At 49.3% G+C, this 19,633-nt stretch overlaps 3 protein-coding genes across 4 annotated transcripts in view; 2 read left to right on the forward strand and 1 right to left on the reverse strand.

Annotated features, from left to right (window-relative positions):
• Positions 1 to 1,503: 1,503 nt before the first annotated feature.
• GEMIN7 (gem nuclear organelle associated protein 7) lies at positions 1,504 to 14,757 on the reverse strand. The gene is given in 3 exon segments (XM_053397812.1): positions 1,504 to 1,924; positions 14,482 to 14,507; positions 14,510 to 14,757. Coding segments are annotated over 3 exon segments (519 nt in total). The 5' UTR covers positions 14,619 to 14,757; the 3' UTR covers positions 1,504 to 1,540.
• Positions 5,763 to 12,519, forward strand: LOC128418286 (bone morphogenetic protein 4-like). Its single transcript, XM_053397811.1, has 3 exons — positions 5,763 to 6,238; positions 7,673 to 8,013; positions 9,320 to 12,519. Exons 1-3 carry the CDS (start codon positions 6,210 to 6,212, stop codon positions 10,210 to 10,212), a joined length of 1,263 nt encoding a protein of 420 aa, XP_053253786.1. The 5' UTR covers positions 5,763 to 6,209; the 3' UTR covers positions 10,213 to 12,519.
• Positions 14,758 to 14,899: 142 nt separating the features above from the next.
• Positions 14,900 to 19,633, forward strand: part of PPP1R37 (protein phosphatase 1 regulatory subunit 37) — a 49,893-nt gene continuing 45,159 nt past the window's right edge. Inside the window, exon 1 of one of the 2 annotated variants that reach the window (XM_053397809.1) lies at positions 14,900 to 17,475. In XM_053397809.1, the coding sequence (XP_053253784.1) occupies positions 16,719 to 17,475 (757 nt within the window). In that variant the 5' untranslated portion in view covers positions 14,900 to 16,718. The remainder of the gene's footprint in view (positions 17,476 to 19,633) is intronic. The other variant, XM_053397810.1, reaches the window with a different exon arrangement.

Consider the following 19,633-nt stretch of genomic DNA (forward strand, 5'->3'; position numbering starts at 1 on the left):
CAAAGCTGTGTGTGATAAGCCCTGTGGAGATCATGCGCAGCAAGGAGGGAGGGTGGGAAACCCAGGGTCTTCCACTTGTTTCTAGAGCCAGCCTGGGAATAAGCCTCTCGGCTCAAAAGTTGTGAAGCAAAATGCACAGGCACAAATCAAAGCAACTACTATGTGATAATGAAGCCTGCTCCTACTTTAGGGGGTTTCCCCCCACCAATGATGGGTGGGTGAGACATGGTTTTCAACACTGTGATATATCGCCAGCTAAACATTGTGGTATAGTGATATATCATGGTGTCTGAAAGAAGGATGGAGCTATGTCAAGGCACTGGCTGGCTTCATGGTTTTTCCTGCATTGTGATTTTTGCTGGCGCCTGCTCTTGTCATTCACTTCCCCTGCAGGAGGCAGGGGAGAGCTGAGCTGGCAGAGTTAACAGGCTGCAATAATCTAGAGAGGCATTGTGATTTTTGCAGAGCGCACACACACACACACAATCATGATTTGAGATGTGTTGGCAGGTCAAAAATTATGAAACTGGTATCACAAAATTGACTTCACACCAGTTTTGGATGTTGTATCGCCCCAGCCCTAGTCAGAGTGCTAGAGTGAAATATAGTCACATAAGTCCAACGGCTGGCACAAATTACCCAGGGGGTCCCTTCTCTGGACACAAAAGCCTTTCTGGATCAAATCAAAAGCCTATCTAGGGCAGCATCCTGTTCTCTGTGTGTGCAAATCAGTGTGAATCAAAGCACCATGGCTGGAGTCCTCAGCGGTCAGTAGGCTAAATGGATATTTCATGATGGTTTATGATAAACTCAAAAGGATAAACACAAAAAAGTCAGGCCTGTGTGCGAGCCTGAACTGAGCTGCAATGCATTTTTTAAAAAAGAAGGGCCCCTTAATTCACTTTCATCTGAGCCGAAGCAGCTGAGAATTTCCACTGCACTGCTAGTTTCAGGTAAATGCCAAAGAACATGGGAGACCCAGCACCAAGCGTCTGCAGCCAAGTGCCATCCCTCCAGGGATGAGGGAGGCAAGGTTTTAAGTCCTGCCATTTGTTTAGAAGCAGCTGCTGAATCAGCATTTGCTGTATTGCAATGCTTTATTGCATGAGAGAATAACTCCCTCTACAGTGTTGATGCTGCGTCACTGCTAGTGTAGTTAAAATGGGGCTGCCCACAAGGAGGAGGGATTAGCAGGCTTAGGGGGAGACCCCCAAAATAACAAAAATGGGAGCTTGTAATGTTGGCAATACTGGGGAAACAAAACAGGAAAGCAGTGGAGTGCAGCACTTCATACTGTGACATTTTGTTACAGCTCCTACTTGCAACAGACCCAGAATCAGAGTGGGAGGCAGTGCGTGCAGAACAGTGAATCATGCAGAGATGTAGCAGGCAGCCTCCTCTGCAGTTCAAACTCATTTCTTAATTTGCCATAGCCCACTGGACATGTCTGCTAGGAATAATCCGAGCCTGCTCTCTGCAACTCACAAAGGACTGAACACTTGCTTATAAAAGGTGCTTTAATAGTAAAAAGGCAGAGCTGTCAAAGCTCAAAGGAGTACGAGATGATGTCCGAACATCGGAGCAGCGCTTCTCTCTGTATGCCCAGTGGAGTCTGAAGCTCGGAGACCTGGAAGTTCAGGATGTCAATGTCGGACGCTCCAAACAAAGCTGTGACCTTGACCCTCTCGTACATGGTGAATCTGACGGGCCGCCCAGCCATGGCTGAGAGGCTGCGCAGGTAGCGTTCTCGAAGTGTCACACGACTTTGCTGCTCCTGCTCTAGGTCTGCTGTGCTGCCAGAGGAGAGGCTGGCAGGACCAAGGGCCTGGAAACGGGGAGAGTTGGGATCGAAGCCGCGGCTTGACCCGTCGGGTCCGTGGGGCAGGCGGATGACCGCAACTGGCACCTTCATCATGCACCCCTGCTGGCAAAGAGGAGAAACACGTTATACAATTGGTGCCCTGTTTGTGTCAGCAGCAGCAGGTACTCTTAAGGGTAATTCAGGAGGTAGGTGCTTCTATGGCTTAGAATACATTCTGCCCTCCTATTTGCCTTGCTGAGCAGACCAAGTTACCTCTCTAGTTTAAAGTGTTTGAAATAGACTGCAGGATTTTTTTTGCTCTTGTTGCTGTGTTCCATAATCACGAGAGGTATGAGCCCATTTTAATGTTGAAAGAAAAGCTTGTATGTTAAAGGAACCTTATGATTCTGCGCTAGGAGAGAGGAAAAAACCCCAGACTTACAAAGATTTCTAGGTCCCGTGGCCTTAATGTTCAGATTTCTCACGCCTGATCAAGATGGCTACAAATTTCACATTCTGTCTTCAACTGGTGGGTCGCAACAGGAGCGCTACCGCCGTGCAAATATAAGTTAGAAGATTTGATAAACAGGTCTCCAAATGTGTGTTTGAGTTAAATGTGGGTCATGGGGTGTGAGAAGGTTGAAGACAACCAGCTCTAGGTAAGCAATGTACTTTTTGGGTGGTAGGTTGGGGGGTTGGGAACCTCGGAGCAAAAGCAGCCTTCCAGCCCCTGTCTCCCCCTCCAGGCTACTCTCTTCTGTCAACCTTGCCCCTAAAGTGCTTTTGCCTGCCTGGACTGTGTCCTACAATGGCGATGAAGCCTCTTGCTAGAAAACCCCTGACCTTTGCACAGCTGGAATGTAGCACACTGTACAAAAAGAAAAGTCTCACCCATTGCTCTGCCCAGGTCTGTCTCTGGCCCTGCCCACCACTGGTATGCAGCACAGCTGTTCTGCACCCCGCCCCCCATTACCCATAAGAGAATGAAAAATTATTCCCACCCTGTGCTGTAGATTTAGGGGAGAGGTGAGCCACTGACTTGGGAGTTTTGGGTCACTTCTGCCCTGTGCCAAGGGCAGGACTCTTGCCAGCTGGGAACTCTGCCTGCTGCAGTGGCCATGGCTGCTGGTCTTCAGGCAGCAGAGGGTTAAGCACAGGCTTGTGGGGGCCTGTAAACAGGAAGTGCTGCTGCAAGAGGACAGCCTGTTTTCCCCTCTGGACGGTGGCGGCACCAACTTGACGCTCCCTCACTGTGCCAACATCCTCTGTGGCGGGCAGCCAAGCCCAGGGTCAGCGGCGAAGAGGATGTTTTGCACAGCGAGCTGGAGAAACAGCTGCCGGCAGCCAAGGATAACTCTGGTGCAAGGAGGAGAGCGAGAGGGGTTGGCCTGGGCCAGAAATGGATGCTGCTGAATCCAGAAGCTTAGACTTTTAGCCAAACGCTAGGTAACTCTAGTTGTTGTTGTTGAGTTGTTTAGTCGTGTCCAACTCTTCGCGACCCCATGGACCAGAGCACGCCAGGCACTCCTGTCTTCCACTTCCTCCCGCAGTTTGGTCAAACTCATGCTGGTAGCTTCGAGAACACTGTCCAACCATCTCGTCCTCTGTCGTCCCCTTCTTGTGCCCTCAATCTTTCCCAACATCAGGGTCTTTTCCAGGGAGTCTTCTCTTCTCATGAGGTGGCCAAAGTCTTGGAGCCTCAGCTTCACGATCTGTCCTTCCAGTGAGCACTCAGGGCTGATTTCCTTCAGAATGGATCGGTTTGATCTTCTTGCAGTCCATGGGACTCTCAAGAGTCTTCTCCAGCACCATAATTCAAAAGCATCAATTCTTTGGCGATCAGCCTTCTTTATGGTCCAGCTCTCACTTCCGTACATCACTACTGGGAAAACCATAGCTTTTGCTATACGGACCTTTGTTGGCAAGGTGATGTCTCTACTTTTTAAGATGCTGTCTAGTTACCTAAAATGAATTTTCTGCTTCCTCTCCACAGCATCCCTGGTGGACAGTAGCTTGAAAAAGAGGCAGTTAACCCCTGGTCCGATTCGGAATTCCCAAAGTTCCTTGCAATGGGAAAACCCGTGACAGTTGACCTCTGTTGGGTTTTTAGTGGAGACGTGCCCCCAGAGGAGGACTGATTCCAAAAAGGCAGGGCAGTACGCACTAGCTTTGGGAGAAAGCAGCATGATTCACAGTCCTCTAGGCTCAAAGGATCCAGCCACAGAGCAGCCCTTCTGCTGCCTCTCTGCCCCATTTGTCATGCCCGTCTTGAATACTTCCAGTTGGTTGCCACTGGGTGAGGTTCTGCCATGGGTGTGATTGCAAGAGGGCTGCCTGTCCTCAGAAGAGGCTACCTGCTGCATCTCTGCTCTCTGGGTCCCAGGACTAGAAGAGGATTGAAGTGGGAGGAGTAGAAGCAGGCTACACACAGGCGTAGTCTGCACCTGCGAGTGCAAAACTAGGGTAGGGAATATACCTAAACTGGGGGCAAGGGCTCTCTGTTGCAGTAACTGCCTCATCGGGTGCAAACCTGGCGTAGTTGAGGGAGGTAGCATGGGTGGACATGCTTTTCCCAACTTGTAAGTGTACTTTTGACAATACAGAGTTAACTCCTCCTTCTGGACATTCCTTGCCTGACAGTGCTGTGACACACTCCGTGAATCTACTCCATCGTCTTCCAAAGTCATTCAAGTGGGTAGCCAGGACACTTACAGGTTCAGCATGCTCTCTGAACCAACTGGGGGGGACGGACAAAAAGCTCCCGATTTTTCAATTCTGGAGCGCCAGAGGAAACCTTCCCGTGGTTCAAATGGACCACGTTCCATGGAAGCTCCCACAGAATTTTCCTGGTGTTGGTGGTGGACTCAAAGCACAAGTTGCTGCTTGGGAATGACGGTGGCTTGCTTAGTGGTCAGGGTCCCCAGCGTGAGCATGAAGAAAAAGCATCCCAGAATTGTAGAGTTGAAAGAGACCCCAAGGGTCATCTAGTCCAACCCCCTGCAATGCAGGGATCTCAACTAAAGCAGCCATTATACTGCACACCTCCAGCTTAAGGAACTGCAATTCTGCCTTGGGAAAGGACAGCCGAACTGCTGCGCATTCAATCTGGCTTAATGTGCGCCTGCAGCCAAGACCTTTTTCCAGCTTAGGCTTCTGGGAGGGAATGCCGCCAGCTTCAGCCTTGCTGGAGATTACCTCTCCCCAACCCCTCACCCAGGTCCCCAACGAGGCCACATTCCTGCACCGTGTGTTTGTTCCAAGAGTCTGCCTTGGGCGATGACCACAGCGCTTCCTCCTCAGGCCCTGTTGACGCGCTCTTTCCACAGACAGCTCGTTCCCGGCGCGTGCTGTCTGGTGGCGGAGGAAGCGCTGGCCCCTGAAAGCCCTCTCCCCCTCTGGCCTGATAAGGACCTGGCCCAGATCTCCTGCACTCCTGGGCAGCACGCCAGGAAGAACGGGGCCTGGGGAGGGGGCGGGTTGGCTGTTTTTCTGGCGAGGCTCGTGCCTTTGGGACGGCACTGGCTTCTGTTTGAATGCGAGCTGAGAATAATCGCACGTGTTACTTTGAAGGGGGGGGGCAGTCAAAGCTGCAATGTAAAAGCCTGCATTGACTTTGCAGGCTTGTAAATTGGGCTGCCAGCAGAAACGCTGTGAAAACTAGCCCCATGCCAAGCGAAGCCCCATGTCCCCGTTTTTCAGTGTGCCTTAGTAGCAGGTTGATAAACGTCAGCTCCAGGTGGTAGGCAGCCCACATTTCAGACTGGAAGGGTCGGCCTTCAAACAGTGTCAAGTCACCAATTTTGGCTCATGGTAGCAGCACCTTCTGGGTGTTTTTGAAGGCCTTGTTGCTAACTGGGCAGTGGGGAGATGAAGAGTCGGCCAAATTTGGCTACCTCGTGTCCTTGGCCCAGCTGTTAACTGGTGAAGCAGATGTCCCATAATTTTCTGGGGTGGAGATGCAAGTCACCTCCTGTTCCCCACCTGGGATCAGAGCTGGCATAGCTCTCTCGCCTTCCTGGCAGGGCCGAAGCGAGTGGCGAGTCCAGAAAATGGGCCACCGTGCTGTGCTGGAGAGAGCGAAGAGGCGACAACTCACAACAAACTTGTTTGTTCTGGCTCGGCCTCCTGGCCTGGTTGACATCACATCCTGAAGGCAGCGAGGACGGCACCTCCACAGGCAGGGTGGGCAGAGCCCCAGCGCTCTGGAGAAGAGCTGGGAGGCTGGCCGGCCTCTGGCTCACTTGCCGAGCGAGGGAAGGACGACGGAGGTCGCCGGGGAGAAGTGGGGTGGCCATGGGGCAGTGCGGGCTGTTCCCTGGCTTGGGCGACCCTAGAGAAGCAGCAGCGAGGTTGGGAGAGACCTAACGGCAAGGAAAAGCTGCTGGATTTGCAGGAGGGGGGAAAATGGATGCTTGCCAACAGCCTCAACCTTTGCAAGTAAGTACTTCTGAGCGGGGCGAGGGTGGGACGGGACATCCACACTGTCAACAACACTTCAGAAAAGCAACACTACCCTCCTTGTGGACGTGCTTAGAGGGCTCTTATGGGCAGTGCCCTGGATGGGCCCTTGCTTGTTCTCCTAATTTTACATGTATTAACCAAGGCTTGGTGAAGAGGGTGTTTCAAGACAGCATCCAGCAGCAAGATGCCCTCATGAGAAGCTCCACCCACTGCCAGTCTGCCTGCCCACATCTGGCAGAAACCACACCCAACTAGTGCATGGTGCCACGTTAAGGGCAAGGCTACAGCCACCGTTCCAGAATCTTCCCACATTCATCTGCAGAACACCTCAAAGGGCTTGTGCAATCTCCGGGGTACAGCTGACATGAGTGCTTATGGTCAAGGCTAGTTGCAAATATCAGCCTGTAGCAAAATGTGCCCATTTCGTGGGTGTTATAGGGCAAGCTCTCTGTGCCTCAGTTTCTCTCCTTCATCGGTGGGTTCTCCTCCGCTGGAGGTTTTAAAACAGAGATTGGGTGGCCAGCTGCCAGAGTTTCTTTAGCTGAGATTCCTACATTGCAGGGGGTTGGACTAGACCCTTCCAACTCTACAATTCTACAGATGACAGAGGATGATTTCCTCTGCGGTAAGCTATTGGGAGGGTGAGTGAGGCATCAGGCATGATTGCCCACCCCAAGCCTAGGCAAATGGAAGATCAAGGAAGAGCAGGGATGTCAAAACATTAACAAAGGCCAGGAGTTTCTCTTATCTACCGCTGAATTCTTTCAAAGGCAAAAGACATGCTCTTGAAACAAAAACAAAAAAACGCAGCACACATCACTCTCAATAATCTAACTTGCTTGCTCCAAGAAGCCCCTCTGCCTTCTCGCAACACTTTTTTTTTGGCACTGAAACCCTTTTGCAAAGCAAAATGTGCACTTGATAAAACAAATGGATCTGAACTCCCCAGGGTTCTGCTCTGTTCAAAAGTCTCAGCAGAGGCATCTTTCTTTAGGCTTCTTTCGTACTCACTAAGACCTCTGCTAGCAACTTCCCTGCAGCATCCTGCGGAGACGGTCTGGGAGAAATTTAACACGCATACACTCTCTGAGGCTATATCTTAATGTCACAGAATTAACTGAACTGCATCAAATTACTGATGTGCAGCATGGGGTAATTCACCCCACTACCAGCAGGGGGCACGGTGATAAAAAGGCAACCCAGCTTTTTACTGACTCCCTCTAACTATAGTTTAATCTACACTATACATATTCCAAGTCAAATGCATTCTTTGATTTTGTTTTTTTGGGGGGGTGGTGGTGGCGGGGAGTGGAGTGGAGAGGAAAAGGGAAAAAACAACCCAGGAAATCCAATTCTGTCTACAAGCCACATTCACCAACCATGTCTTTGTCTTCCCTCTGCCTTCCCCAGTTCCACAATGGTTTCTGGTAACTTGGCTGTTTTGGTGGTCCTGCTTATACCTCTTGAATTCTGGAGATCTGGAGGCCTCCTAGCGGCCTCTCCAGGAACTGCTGGCGAGAATGACTCCTCAAAGCAGGTCCCGATCCAAGCCCTCCAGACCATCCTGCTGAGACGCCTGGGCTTGCAACGGCGCCCGGAGCCAAGGGCGGGGCTTGTGGTCCCCCAATATCTTCTGGATCTGTACCAGTTCTGCTTGGGGAAGGCTCCCTCCTCCCTCAGAGAGACAGATCTTCCCTTCCTGGAGGAACAAGCCGGGAGAGCCAACACCATCCGCACCTTCCACCATGTTGGTGAGCTTGCGATTGCCACGTCCGCCTTCAAATTCCACGTCTGGGCTGTTGGGGTGGCTGGGGCCTTGGAAAATTGGTTGGGGTAGCAGCAGAGGGGGGGGAAGGGGAAATTTAGCCCAGGTCGTCCAGGAGTTGCTAGACTACATCTCCCATCATCTCCCTGAACATTGGCCATGCCAGCTGCAGGGGCTGATGGGAGCTGGGGTCCAACTAGAGACAGCCACAGGTTCTCCATCCTTGAACAAAACCGGGAGCCAGGGACAGGGATGAAGGAGAGGTGGAAAGCTGTAGATAAGCGGCCGCACTGCGTAAAGGGAAACAGAGGTAGCTCAGCAGGCAGGAACCTTGCTTTGCATGCAGAAGGTCCCAAGTTCAATCCTTGACACCCCCAGTTAAAAGGAAAGCCCCTCTGTTTGCTCCAGTCCTTGGAGAGCAACTGCCAGCCATGGCTGACAAATAGCCTGACCTGGTAGAAGGCTCAGTTGGGAGAGCGCAAGACTGTTCATCTCAGGGTTGTGGGTTCAAACCCCACATTGAAAGATTCCTGCATTGCAGGGGGTTGCACTGATAGATGACCCTTGTGGTCCCTTCCAACTCTACAATTCTGATTTTGACTCTGAGGGTCAAACACGCTTCATCGAGGAGGAAGGAAAGCAAAGCTCCCTAAAGCCAGGATACTTCAACAATGCCCCCATACTTAAGGAAGATCTCTTCTTTTTTCCTCTTGGGTTTTGGGAGGTGTCTGATTTGCCTTGGGTTACAGCGCCACCTGCAGAGCAAGCAAGGCAACAGAGCCACATACAGGATAGGAGGCGCTTGTGTTAGCAGCAGATAGGAACCCTGCACCACTTCAGGCAAGGACATGTTACTTCACAGAAAGGGATGCCAAGATACAGTTCTGATTCTTTAAAAACCCCAAAACAGTCTAAGAAAAAAGTGCTGCACACAGCATAGCCACAAATAAGTATTTTCTTTTATTTTAAAAAGTTAGGACAATAACTTTGAGACAATTGACAGGGAACAGCTGTTGCTTGGGAGCTTCTTAGAAGCATCTGGCTGGATGCAGGGGGCAAAACACAGAGCAGGCTAGATGGACACTTAGTTGGACGCAAATAGGCAATTCCTGCAGTCCTGGCATGGGCAGCCTTTGTGAATGTTGCTGAGCTACAACTCCCACCAGACCCAGCAAGCATGGCTCATGGCGATGGGAGCTGTAGTTCAGCAGCATCTGCAAGGCCAAAGGCTCCCCACACCAGCCCCAAACACTCAGTCCTCAATCCCTTTCCGGCTTCTGTTTCACATCTAGAGGATCTGGAAAACACCCCTGAAGCCGTAGATGGTTCGCTCTACTTCCTGTTCAACCTGACCTTGCTGCCTGTGGAAGAGGACCTGACCGCCCTGGAGCTGCGCCTGTACCACTCGCAGAAGGAAAGCAGGGGTTTCCACATCAACATATACCACGCAATGGGCCCCCTACCCGTTTCCGGAAACAAGAGCAGTCTCCTCCTGGCTCGCAGATTCTTGGCTCCCAAGCAGTCCAAGTGGGAGAGCTTTGACGTGACCGCTGCTTTCCAGAGGGCCGAAGGCCAAAGGCCCCACATTGGGTTTCTCATTGAGGTGGAGCACCCCAACGGCAGCCACGAGCTTCCTCAGCACCAGGCTCCGCTTCGTGCAAGGCGGTCTCCCGGAGAGGAGGCCCAGTGGGCTCTAGAAAGGCCTCTGCTGGTCACCTACAGTCACGACCGGAGGGGGCAGCCTTTGACTCGTGGGAAGAGACAAAGCAGGAGCCAGCCGGCTGGGCTAACCCAGAAAGGAGGCCGAAGAGCCCCCAAGGGGCCAGCCTCCCGCAGCAAACGCAAAGGCCTGAAGCCCAAGGCCAAAGCCAGCACAAGGTGCCGGAGGCAGCGCCTGTTTGTAGATTTCAAGGAGGTTGGGTGGAACGACTGGATAGTTGCCCCCAGCGGCTACCACGCTTTCTACTGCTCCGGGGAGTGCCGGTTCCCGCTGGCCGACCACATGAACTCCTCCAGCCACGCTGTGGTGCAGACCATGCTGAGCTCGGTGAACTCCAGGGTGCCCAAGGCGTGCTGCGTCCCGACGGACCTCAGCCCCATTGCTATGCTCTACCTGGACCAACACGACATGGTGGTCCTGAAGACGTACCAGGACATGGTGGTGGAGGGCTGTGGGTGCCGGTAGAAACCACAGAGCAGGGATAAGCCTCCTCTCAGGTAACCCAAGCAGAGGGCTTGGCACCGTCACGAGTCTTTCTTCAGGCAACATGGAATTAATGTATGGAACTTCCTACCACAAGAGGGGGGGACAGCCAGAAGATTAGATAGCTCAGCTATGAGATACATGGGATATCTGGGCACAGAGGCAGCATATGACTTAACACCAAACATCAGAGGCAAACAGGCAAATGCTATCACCAGCCTGCTGTACGAGACAGATGTACCTTGCCTCTGATTCAACAAGGCAGAATTCTCATATTCTTATCACGCCTCATCAACTTCTCTATACGGATGAATAGCTGCTGCTGTTGTTGTTTTAAACTGTGATGACCTTTAGTTGAACAATAAATGAGAAAGCTACCAAGCCTGTCACAGTGAGCATCCTTAAGCCAAGGTGAAAACTGTGTGACGATGTGGTTGCCACTAAAGGTGAATTCACATGACCAAAGAGAATCAGCACCAGACGTTCCTGAAAAGATGATTTGGGAGAGCTGGCTGACTTTTCACACATCGTTTATGGGGAACCTGTGGCTCTTCAAACTTGCTGGACTCCCAGCTCTCACGGACCCCAGGCTGCACAGCCAATGGCCCTACAGTGCTTGAAGGACCACAGGCTTCCCCCACTCCTGCTCTAAAATAGAAGCTCTCTCTCAGAGTGCTTATCCGGTAGAGGAGAGCAGTGGTTGTCAATTCTGCTGGAGCTGACATTTTGGGTGAAAAAATGACAGATGTGTGCTCCCAGCAGCTGTTGTGTGAAACATGAAGCCCTCCCTAACACTTTACAGCAGGGATGTGGATTCCAATCCAATCTCCATCAGCTCCAGTCATCATTGCCACTAGTCAGGCATGATACAAGGTGTGCTCCAGCAGCACCTGAAGGGCTGAGGGTTCTCCACCCCTTCATTAAGCGTCTAATACCCCTGGGGGTTGTTTCTAAGCAGAGGGGCATCATAAACCTTACTGCACCAAATGTGTGGACAAAAAGGCAGCAAGAGACTGACGCAAGAGAGCAGGTGGTCCATATCTTATTGGTGGAGAGTCAGCATTTTCTTCTGACCAGGGTGGATTTGATTTAAATCAAATCAATTTAAATCACTAGTCAGTAAGACTTGGTTTAAATCTTTTTTTTTTTTTTACAGAAAGACTCATTCTTGGTGGTATAATCTTAATATTTACAATGAGATGAAGGTTTCATTTTTTGGAATAATAAATTTTCAGAGTGCTTTTTACAGTTTTGTCAAAAATTACTGACTTGCACAATTATTACACAAAGATCCCAAGACTTGCGGAGTATTCTGCTCACAAGGTTGCACTTTCATTTTTACTGCTTCACACTTAGCTACTTATGCAGATCTATTCCATTCAAAACAAATCTGTTCATTGAACCTCTTGGAACTTAGCATTGGTAAGGGGTTGATTCTGTGTATATAAATTTGCAAAGGAACAATGGGATTAAAGTTTTTTCCTCAACTCTGTATGTTTATTTTATAACATTTTTCCTGTGAAGAGAAGGCATGTTATCTCTGCAGACACAAATTCACCCTTTTGAGAACTGCAAAAACAAGCATCTGTGATAATATCTTCTCGTTAGAAAAGCTCCCCCAAATAATCTTACAGAAAGCTCTGGATGAGCATGACATTGTGAACAGATTAATGGAATTCATTTACCTAAAAAATTAAACTGCATGTAAAGCCTCATGCTACATAATTAAAAACAAACCCTTATTTCCTGATGAATAACATTTGGACTATAATGTGACTTAAACAGAAAACCATCTTTAGAAAGATTTTTCCTCCGAAAGCAAAATTTTTAAAAATCCAATTTAAATTTTAAAAAATCCAAATTAAATTTAAAAATCTGATTTATTTATATTTTAAATAATTTATTTTATCCACCCTGCTTCTAACTACATACACCGAAAAAGCACCTTGCTAGTCATTGCTTCTAAGCCCCTACTTGGTGTCTCAAGGCAAGTCTCAAGTTCTGCTTCATAGCAAGGAAAGGGACAAAAAGCTCTGAGGAATGTGGTGGGGAGAAATGTAGGACTCAACAGGAATATGGTGCATTTTAGTGCATTGTTTTAAGTCAGCCTTCTCCAAACTGGCACACACCCACGCCCAATGTTGTTGGGACTACAATGGGATGGTGAAAGTTGTAATCCAAAAAATCTGGAGGCCACTTGGCTGGGGAAAGTTTTTCAAAGGGCACAAGATTTCTACTTTTGTGCCCATTAAAAATGTATACAATGGTGAAATAAACTGTACAGCTTTTGCTGATGTTTTTCTTCTTTTAAAAAAGATGAAATATGGGTGTAAGAAAATGGGCTAAGATGTAACATTGAAGCTTTATGAAATAGATGTCAGAGTTAATAGTGCACTCCAAAGTAAGTAATGTAGAGACTCAGAGCCAGGATCATGTGGGGGGATTCCAGTTTACAGGTCTGAAATGGGCTGGACAGGATGCAAGGATGAACAGCAAGAAAACATCGATAAACACTTTCACCCCACCTTCCCGTCATCAAGACATCCAAGGAAGCTACGTACACTAAAGGGCGGACACTGAAAAACCACACTATCAAAAACACGTCAGAGTGAGTGACTAAACCAAATGCAGAGCAGGGCAAGAGAAAAATAAATTAACCAGAGACCCAGGAAGAATTAGCGTGGGAAGAGCTTTTGAGAATCAGAAGCTGGGTAGATCCAATCAATAATAGAAAAGTAACAGATACTGTTGGGACGCGGGTGGCGCTGTGGGTAAAAGCCTCAGCGCCTAGGGCTTGCCGATCGAAAGGTCGGCGGTTTGAATCCCCGCGGCGGGGTGCGCTCCCGTTGCTCGGTCCCAGCGCCTGCCAACCTAGCAGTTCGAAAGCACCCCAAGGTGCAAGTAGATAAATAGGGACCGCTTACTGGCGGGAAGGTAAACGGCGTTTCCGTGTGCGGCTCTGGCTCGCCAGAGCAGCGATGTCACGCTGGCCACGTGACCCGGAAGTGTCTCCGGACAGCGCTGGCCCCTGGCCTCTTGAGTGAGATGGGCGCACAACCCTAGAGTCTGTCAAGACTGGCCCGTACGGGCAGGGGTACCTTTACCTTTACCTTATGCTGTAATTAAAAATTAAAATGAAACCTGAATAACATGATTCTTACTATTAAACTTTAAAGAATACAGACATATATTAAAACTGAATCATGCCCTCTCTCTTATATAGCTTGAGGCTATTTTTAGTATTAAAAGCAACTCAGAGGAAAGCATTTTATTATGAAGGTTAACCAACATAATGGGCACAATGGGCCTTGATTAATGCGAGTTTCCTATTGCACCGTAGCAAATAACCACATACCTTGGGATGCATATGCATATATATGAGAGATGGAATGATCAGTGCTTTTTTCTGGGGGGGGCGCAGGGGTACACATACCCCTAAACATTGTGAATCTTTGCACTTTCGTCCATTTACTGTATTTATTTTTTCCCATTTGAACTATTAAATGGTGATTTTCTTGAGTCAAAATGAGAGTACAGTGGTATCTCGGGTTAAGTACTTAATTCGTTCCGGAGGTCCGTTCTTAACCTGAAACTGTTCTTAACCTGAAGCACCACTTTAGCTAATGGGGTCTCCTGCTGCTGCCGCGCCGCCGGAGCACGATTTCTGTTCTCATCCTGAAGCAAAGTTCTTAACCTGAAGCACTATTTCTGGGTTAGCGGAGTCTGTAACCTGAAGCATATGTAACCTGAAGCGTATGTAACCTGAGGTACCCCTGTACCCCTAAACATATTATTTTTTAAAGAAAAAAGCACCGGATATATTTCTCCATCCCCTACATGGGTTAGTTTATAATCTGGCCTTAGCCACCAGGCTGGGAGTTATAGTCCAAAATAGGGGATGGGAATTGCTAGTCTGTGGGCCAAATTTGGCTCAACCCAAGTTGCCACCTATCCCATACCTTACGAACCGCCCCCACCTATGCCATACCTTACGACCTATGTGGTGTCAGAGGTGAGGGCAGACAGAGATGCTCCATGACTGAGTTCCCCAGAAAGCACCCTTGAGCTTCGCCTGGTCACGACGCCAGGCCCAAACGCTTCCATTACTTCACATTTAATAGCTTCCCTCCGCCCATTATTTTCTTCCCACATCCTGTATTGAGCTATAAACTCTTTGAAAACAGACGCTCCTCTCTCTGGCCATAAAGGTTGCCTCTCAGTTATGAAACAATTCAGTTAACGCCGACTCACCTGCATAGGCCTTGGTTCGGTCCCCTCAAGTCGTCATGGCAACCCCAAACCGTTCCGCTCAAAATTGCGGGCCTCAAAGCACTCAGCACGTCGGCGGCCGGGACAGGAAGAAGCAGCCTCTTCACCCGGAAGTACATTATTATGAGCGGACGACAAGCCGCTCTTCCCTTATCTTTTTTTAAAAAAAAGATCCCCTCTGGTAATAGGAGGACTGGGAACTCTATGACTCTGCCCTGTATGCCCCTAGGCGGCGGCGAGCGGCGTTGGCCATGTGCCTGCACCCCGCCTCCCGATCCTCCTAGCGATTGGTGGGATGAAAGATGAAAGGGAAGCGCGTGATCGTTACGTCATGATCAGGAGGCCCTCCGTGCTCCGCCATTCCCTGTCTCTCGGTCAGCACATTCGAGGGCACCCATCCTTCCATTTCCCTCTTCGCCGCTTGGGCAGGAGGATGCGTACACGACTAATATTAATAATACAATATTTACTTTTTGCCGCCCCACGCGGAAAGCAGCACTGGCAGGTTTATCCCGCGCCGTCCCGCCCCCACTCACTCGAGGCCGCTGTTGTCGAAAGTGCCATAGCTGAAAAGCAGCTGGCTGTCGCCTGGCGAAAGGGAAGGTGGGGGCCGAGAAGTGAGTGTGGGAAGGAAAGGAGGGGGCAAGCTTGGCTGCGTTTTAAAAAAACAACCAGCGCCGTCCGCCGGCCCGCCAATCCGGGCGCCGGAAACGGGGGCACGTGACCCTGTCGGCTCCGAGCGTGAGGTGGGTGTTTTGCCAGAGGAGCCGCCGCCGCTGAGGGGGACGAAGGTAGAGCCGCCACCGCCGCTGGGTTTGCCGAGGGAGGGAGAAACCCCGCGCGGAGGCTGTTCTACCCGCACGCGCGGAAAGGGCCTCGGCGGATGCACAGGCCGCTGGCGCACTCGCTGCTGGCGGCGGCGGCGAAAGAAGACTGCGAGGAGGCTTCTCTCGGGTCCGTCCCTGGCTGAAGCGGCGGCACCGCGGGAGGGGGCCGCTCGCTCGGGACGGGCCTCTCTCTCTCGCGCGCACCTGCCCGGCCCTCCATCATCCCTCCCTGCCGGTCCCGAGCGTGTGGCGCCTTTGCTCTCCCTCCTCGGCCCCGCCGGCACCCAAGAACCGGCTCCCTCTTCTCTTCTTCTTCCCCCCTGCAGCCTCGCCGGGTGCGTATTTGCCTCGGCTCAGGCAGCCCCGCCAGCCCTCCCCTCTTCCCCTTCCTTTCCAAGCCTGCCACCACCAAAGCCCTGAGCCAGAGGATCAGCAAAGGCCCTTTTACCCCTCAGCAGCCGACGAAGAGCCTTCCTACGACTTTCCATTACTAATCACGGTTTATCTACCCCACCCCCTAGCCCGGATATCTTGATAGGCATCGCCTTTCCTCCAAAAGCATAGCGTTTGTTTATGCCTTTTGCCATCCCTCCCCTCAGCACATGCACACCAAAAAAGCGGGCACTCACCTTGTTCCTTTTAAACGCTTGGCAGAGAGTCCCTACTTACCTGTGAGGCATTAATTGCTCTCTGGTTCTTACCACGCACACCCAGGCACCCGTTTCTGTAAAAGCGGGCAGCTGTGAGGTTTATTTCCCTCTGCAGCTCGACACTAGTCCTTTTAGCCCTCTTCTGCCAGCTATTTCTGTTTGTGCTGCAGGTGTTTTTAGTCTACACGCACATAAGCCTCCCACACTACTCAGACGGGACTTTTTCCTGTTTCGATAGCTCTTGCTTTCACAAGGAACCTGTGCATTTCCTTTCCTGGGCCTCTGGAGCAGACGTTGGCCCCATTTTGTTTCTTTTCTGTTGGACCTCTTTCTATTCTGCAGGTGTTAGTTCCAATCAGTCCTTCTTCAACCATTATACTAACACTCCATTGTTTACCCCTACTGGATAAAAACGGAACAGGCAAGGGAGCATTCCACATTTTCCAGACCAGCAAAATATTTCTGTGCCCTGCCAAATCTTCACAGAAATTGACCCAAGCCCAGTTAAAGTCGTGCCCTTTTTGTCTTGCTCGCTTTCCTCCAACCCTAAGCAAAGGTTCTATTTCTTGTCCCAAAAAGGCAGGGGTCCTCCCTGCATCCTCCTCCAAGTGATCCCATTCATCATTCATGGTCTCATTGCACCATTGCTGGGAGGAAAGGGTCTGGAGACCTTGGGAGCCTTTTCTTGCCAGGTGAGGGAAGGTGAAAAAGAGACAGGAGGTGACCCCTCAGTAATGACTCCATGAGAAGGGAAGAAGGAGAGCTCTCCCTGACAGAAACCTATCACGCTTGCCTGGCCATGGAGTGTGTACAAGTCTCCCCCATGCAGCAGCAGCAAGGGAAAGCTGCTGAGGGGGACCACCTCATGCTGCTGCTGCCGCCTCCTGCTGTGCAGAAGGAAGAGGAGGGCCTGCTAAGGGCTTCTGATCCTTGGGTTGTCTCTCGAGTGGACGGCAGTCAAGGTGGGACAAAACTTCAAGAGGCTTTGGACTTTTCAGCACATCTTCAGAATACAGAAAACCTCACGCACAGCCCTCCCACGCTAGGGAGCCATCCCGGCAAAGAAATGGTGGGCAATTCTATTGCATGTCCTTCAAAGGAGGATTTGAAAGATACTGAGCGCTGTGATCTGGCAGAGGAGCAGTTGCAGCCATCGGGGAAAGAGACTTTGAGCCATCCGCTACAGGAAGAGTCGCTGGCAAATAAGGTGGCCTGTAATAATAATCCTTTGGCCACAGCTACCGGAGAATGCCTTACGGTTGCTGAAAAATGTTCTCAACAGAACAACTGTTTGCAGGAAAAATTGGACTCCTCTCCTCAGAACTGTTGTTTAGGCTTGGAAGCAACAAGTAGAGAGAGTCCAGAAGATGACCAAACAAGCCATGGTTCTCTGCCTGCTGATGATGGGAAACTGAAGCCTGGTGCAAAACATGTCACATTTCCTTCCGATGAAGACATTGTTTCTGGGGCTGTGGAACCCAAAGATCCTTGGCGTCATGGTAAGCAAGTTCCAACTTCTCTAGAGACCTTTTTCTCCTCTTGCAGCTGGACTGGACTTGTCCAAGCCAGTCCCTTTATTCACAGGATCGGCAATTGGTTTATAGTATGAGAACTGAATATTTCCTTTTATCTTTGTTAGTCACTTATCTACCAAAAGCTCTCAACGTGTCTTATGATCGCTTTTCGCTGCAAGGACGGGGAGATGGGGAAGGCTAGTGTCTTCCTTTTCCTCGTGGAAAGAAAACTACATGAAGGAGCCGTTGCTCTTCGACTAAAGCTGCTGTGGGGATGCACTATTTTAAAATAAAATAAAATAAAAAAAACTAAAAAAAGCATGTCTTATGATCAAGGGTTACAAACACAAAGCTATGCAATCCAATTAAAAGTAAGTGCATGCTATAAAAGCAGAAAGCTGATACAACAAGATGAACTAGGAAATAACAAAGCAATAGGCACTGACCTGCTCTTGAAAACAGGAACATAATTCAGTTGTTAGACTAAGTTCTAGAACAGCCACCCCCAACCTGGTGCCCTCAAGATATTGTGGATTACAATTCCTATCAGCCCCAGATGGTGCAGGCATGCTTCTAATGTTCCCATTTTATGGCTGCAGAACTGAACTGTTTCCAAGGTCACTCACTGAATTGGTGACTAAGCACAGAATTGAATCTGGGGCTCCTGGTTTATGTCTGATATTCTAAGCACAGAGTAGCCCTGCATAAATGACTTTTATCGGGTTGGTTCATACAGAATGCCAAACTAATTTGCACTCGCCCCCTTCTTTGAGTAGACTGTGAGTAGAAATACAGAACCTTCTGCTTTTGGTTAACCACCGCTTGCCATGTTGTCTAAATCTGGACAAACAGGTTCATCTAAACTGTGGATAATGGAAACAAGCAAACTTCCAGGCATAAAGCTATCTAGTCACTAACGGTGATTAAGATGAACCATGGTTTAGGGCCTGGACAATATAGTTAAAAGTGTGGTTGATCTAAAACAGAAGTTTACCATCTTCTTTCTGTCCGCTAGAGGAGGCTAGGGTAGGAAAGAAGCATGTGACCCTGGGTGGGAGAAATTAGGCTTATTCTTGTAGTGCTAAACTATGGTTTAGTATTGCATCCAAACACTGCCATAGTGTATGCATTGTGGAGTTTTGATGGCTCCATTGTTTAATTTTAAAATACAGTATCTAGCTTCAGATAATTTTTTTAAAAAAGCTAAATGGTGAAGTATTATTATTGATAATTCATATCACTAGTTAGTGCTATTGAGAATGCATTATCATTGAGCATTTTTCAATAATGAAGAATACTATAGTATTATACACAGGACTGAAAAGTTTATGAATGCCTGGTTGATAATAATGTTACATTGGTGGTAAGAATTTTTCATTCCTGAGCATGTCCTATTACATGTGTATTTTTTCCTCTTTCAAGTTACACATTCCTTGGATGCTGTATACCACAAGTGTTCTGTGGCAGAGCATGATGTTAGAATTGTGTTGCAGGTATGCATGCTGTGCAAGAGCGTTGAAAACAGTTTTCTTTTGTGCATTTTGTATGCCATTTAAGAGGTCTTTTCAAAGGATCTGTCTAACCTTGGATTATTACGTTTGCATTGGGAGCTCTTGATCTCCCTCCAAAGCACTTTCCTTCTTGTTGGTTTCTCCCCCCCCCCCCCAGTTGTAAGAGCATCTGAGTTGCTCTGGTTTTTCCGAGGTTGTATTTGGAGTTTTAAAATTTACGTATGATATTTTTGACAATACCTGTGCTGATCTTCCAGAACTGAGAAATAGGGTCAGAGTCAACTCAATAACTGTGCAAGCAGGAGTCAACGCAGCAAGTCCCACTAGCACCAAGGGGCTTGCCTACCCCTGCACTCCCATAGTCTCTGAGGGGTTGTTGGGATAATCCCCATAGCAACACATGGGAGTAGGGGAGGAGAGAGAAGAGTGTTTCATCCGGCAAAGAGAAATGCTTGCACTGACAGAACTATCCTAATAGTGTGATGTTCTAATTCCTCCCATTGAACTGAACATTGAACAGGAATGTAAAGTTGTCCCAACTTTTTCTTTACTTTCCCTGAAGCCTTTGTTTTGAGATAAGTGGGTGTTTAGAGATAAATGGAGGTTAAGAAAGTAAACTTGAATGCATTGAC

The sequence above is a fragment of the Podarcis raffonei genome, chromosome 8 (genome assembly GCF_027172205.1).
Source record: "Podarcis raffonei isolate rPodRaf1 chromosome 8, rPodRaf1.pri, whole genome shotgun sequence".
Classification (NCBI taxonomy): domain Eukaryota; kingdom Metazoa; phylum Chordata; class Lepidosauria; order Squamata; family Lacertidae; genus Podarcis; species Podarcis raffonei.

Coding starts and splice junctions, on each gene's coding strand:
- LOC128418286 (XM_053397811.1), top strand. CDS start 6,210: ATGCTTGCCAACAGCCTCAACCTTTGCAA. Junction 6,239..7,672: donor AACAGCCTCAACCTTTGCAA/GTAAGTACTTCT, acceptor TGCCTTCCCCAG/TTCCACAATGGTTTCTGGTA. Junction 8,014..9,319: donor CCGCACCTTCCACCATGTTG/GTGAGCTTGCGA, acceptor TTTCACATCTAG/AGGATCTGGAAAACACCCCT.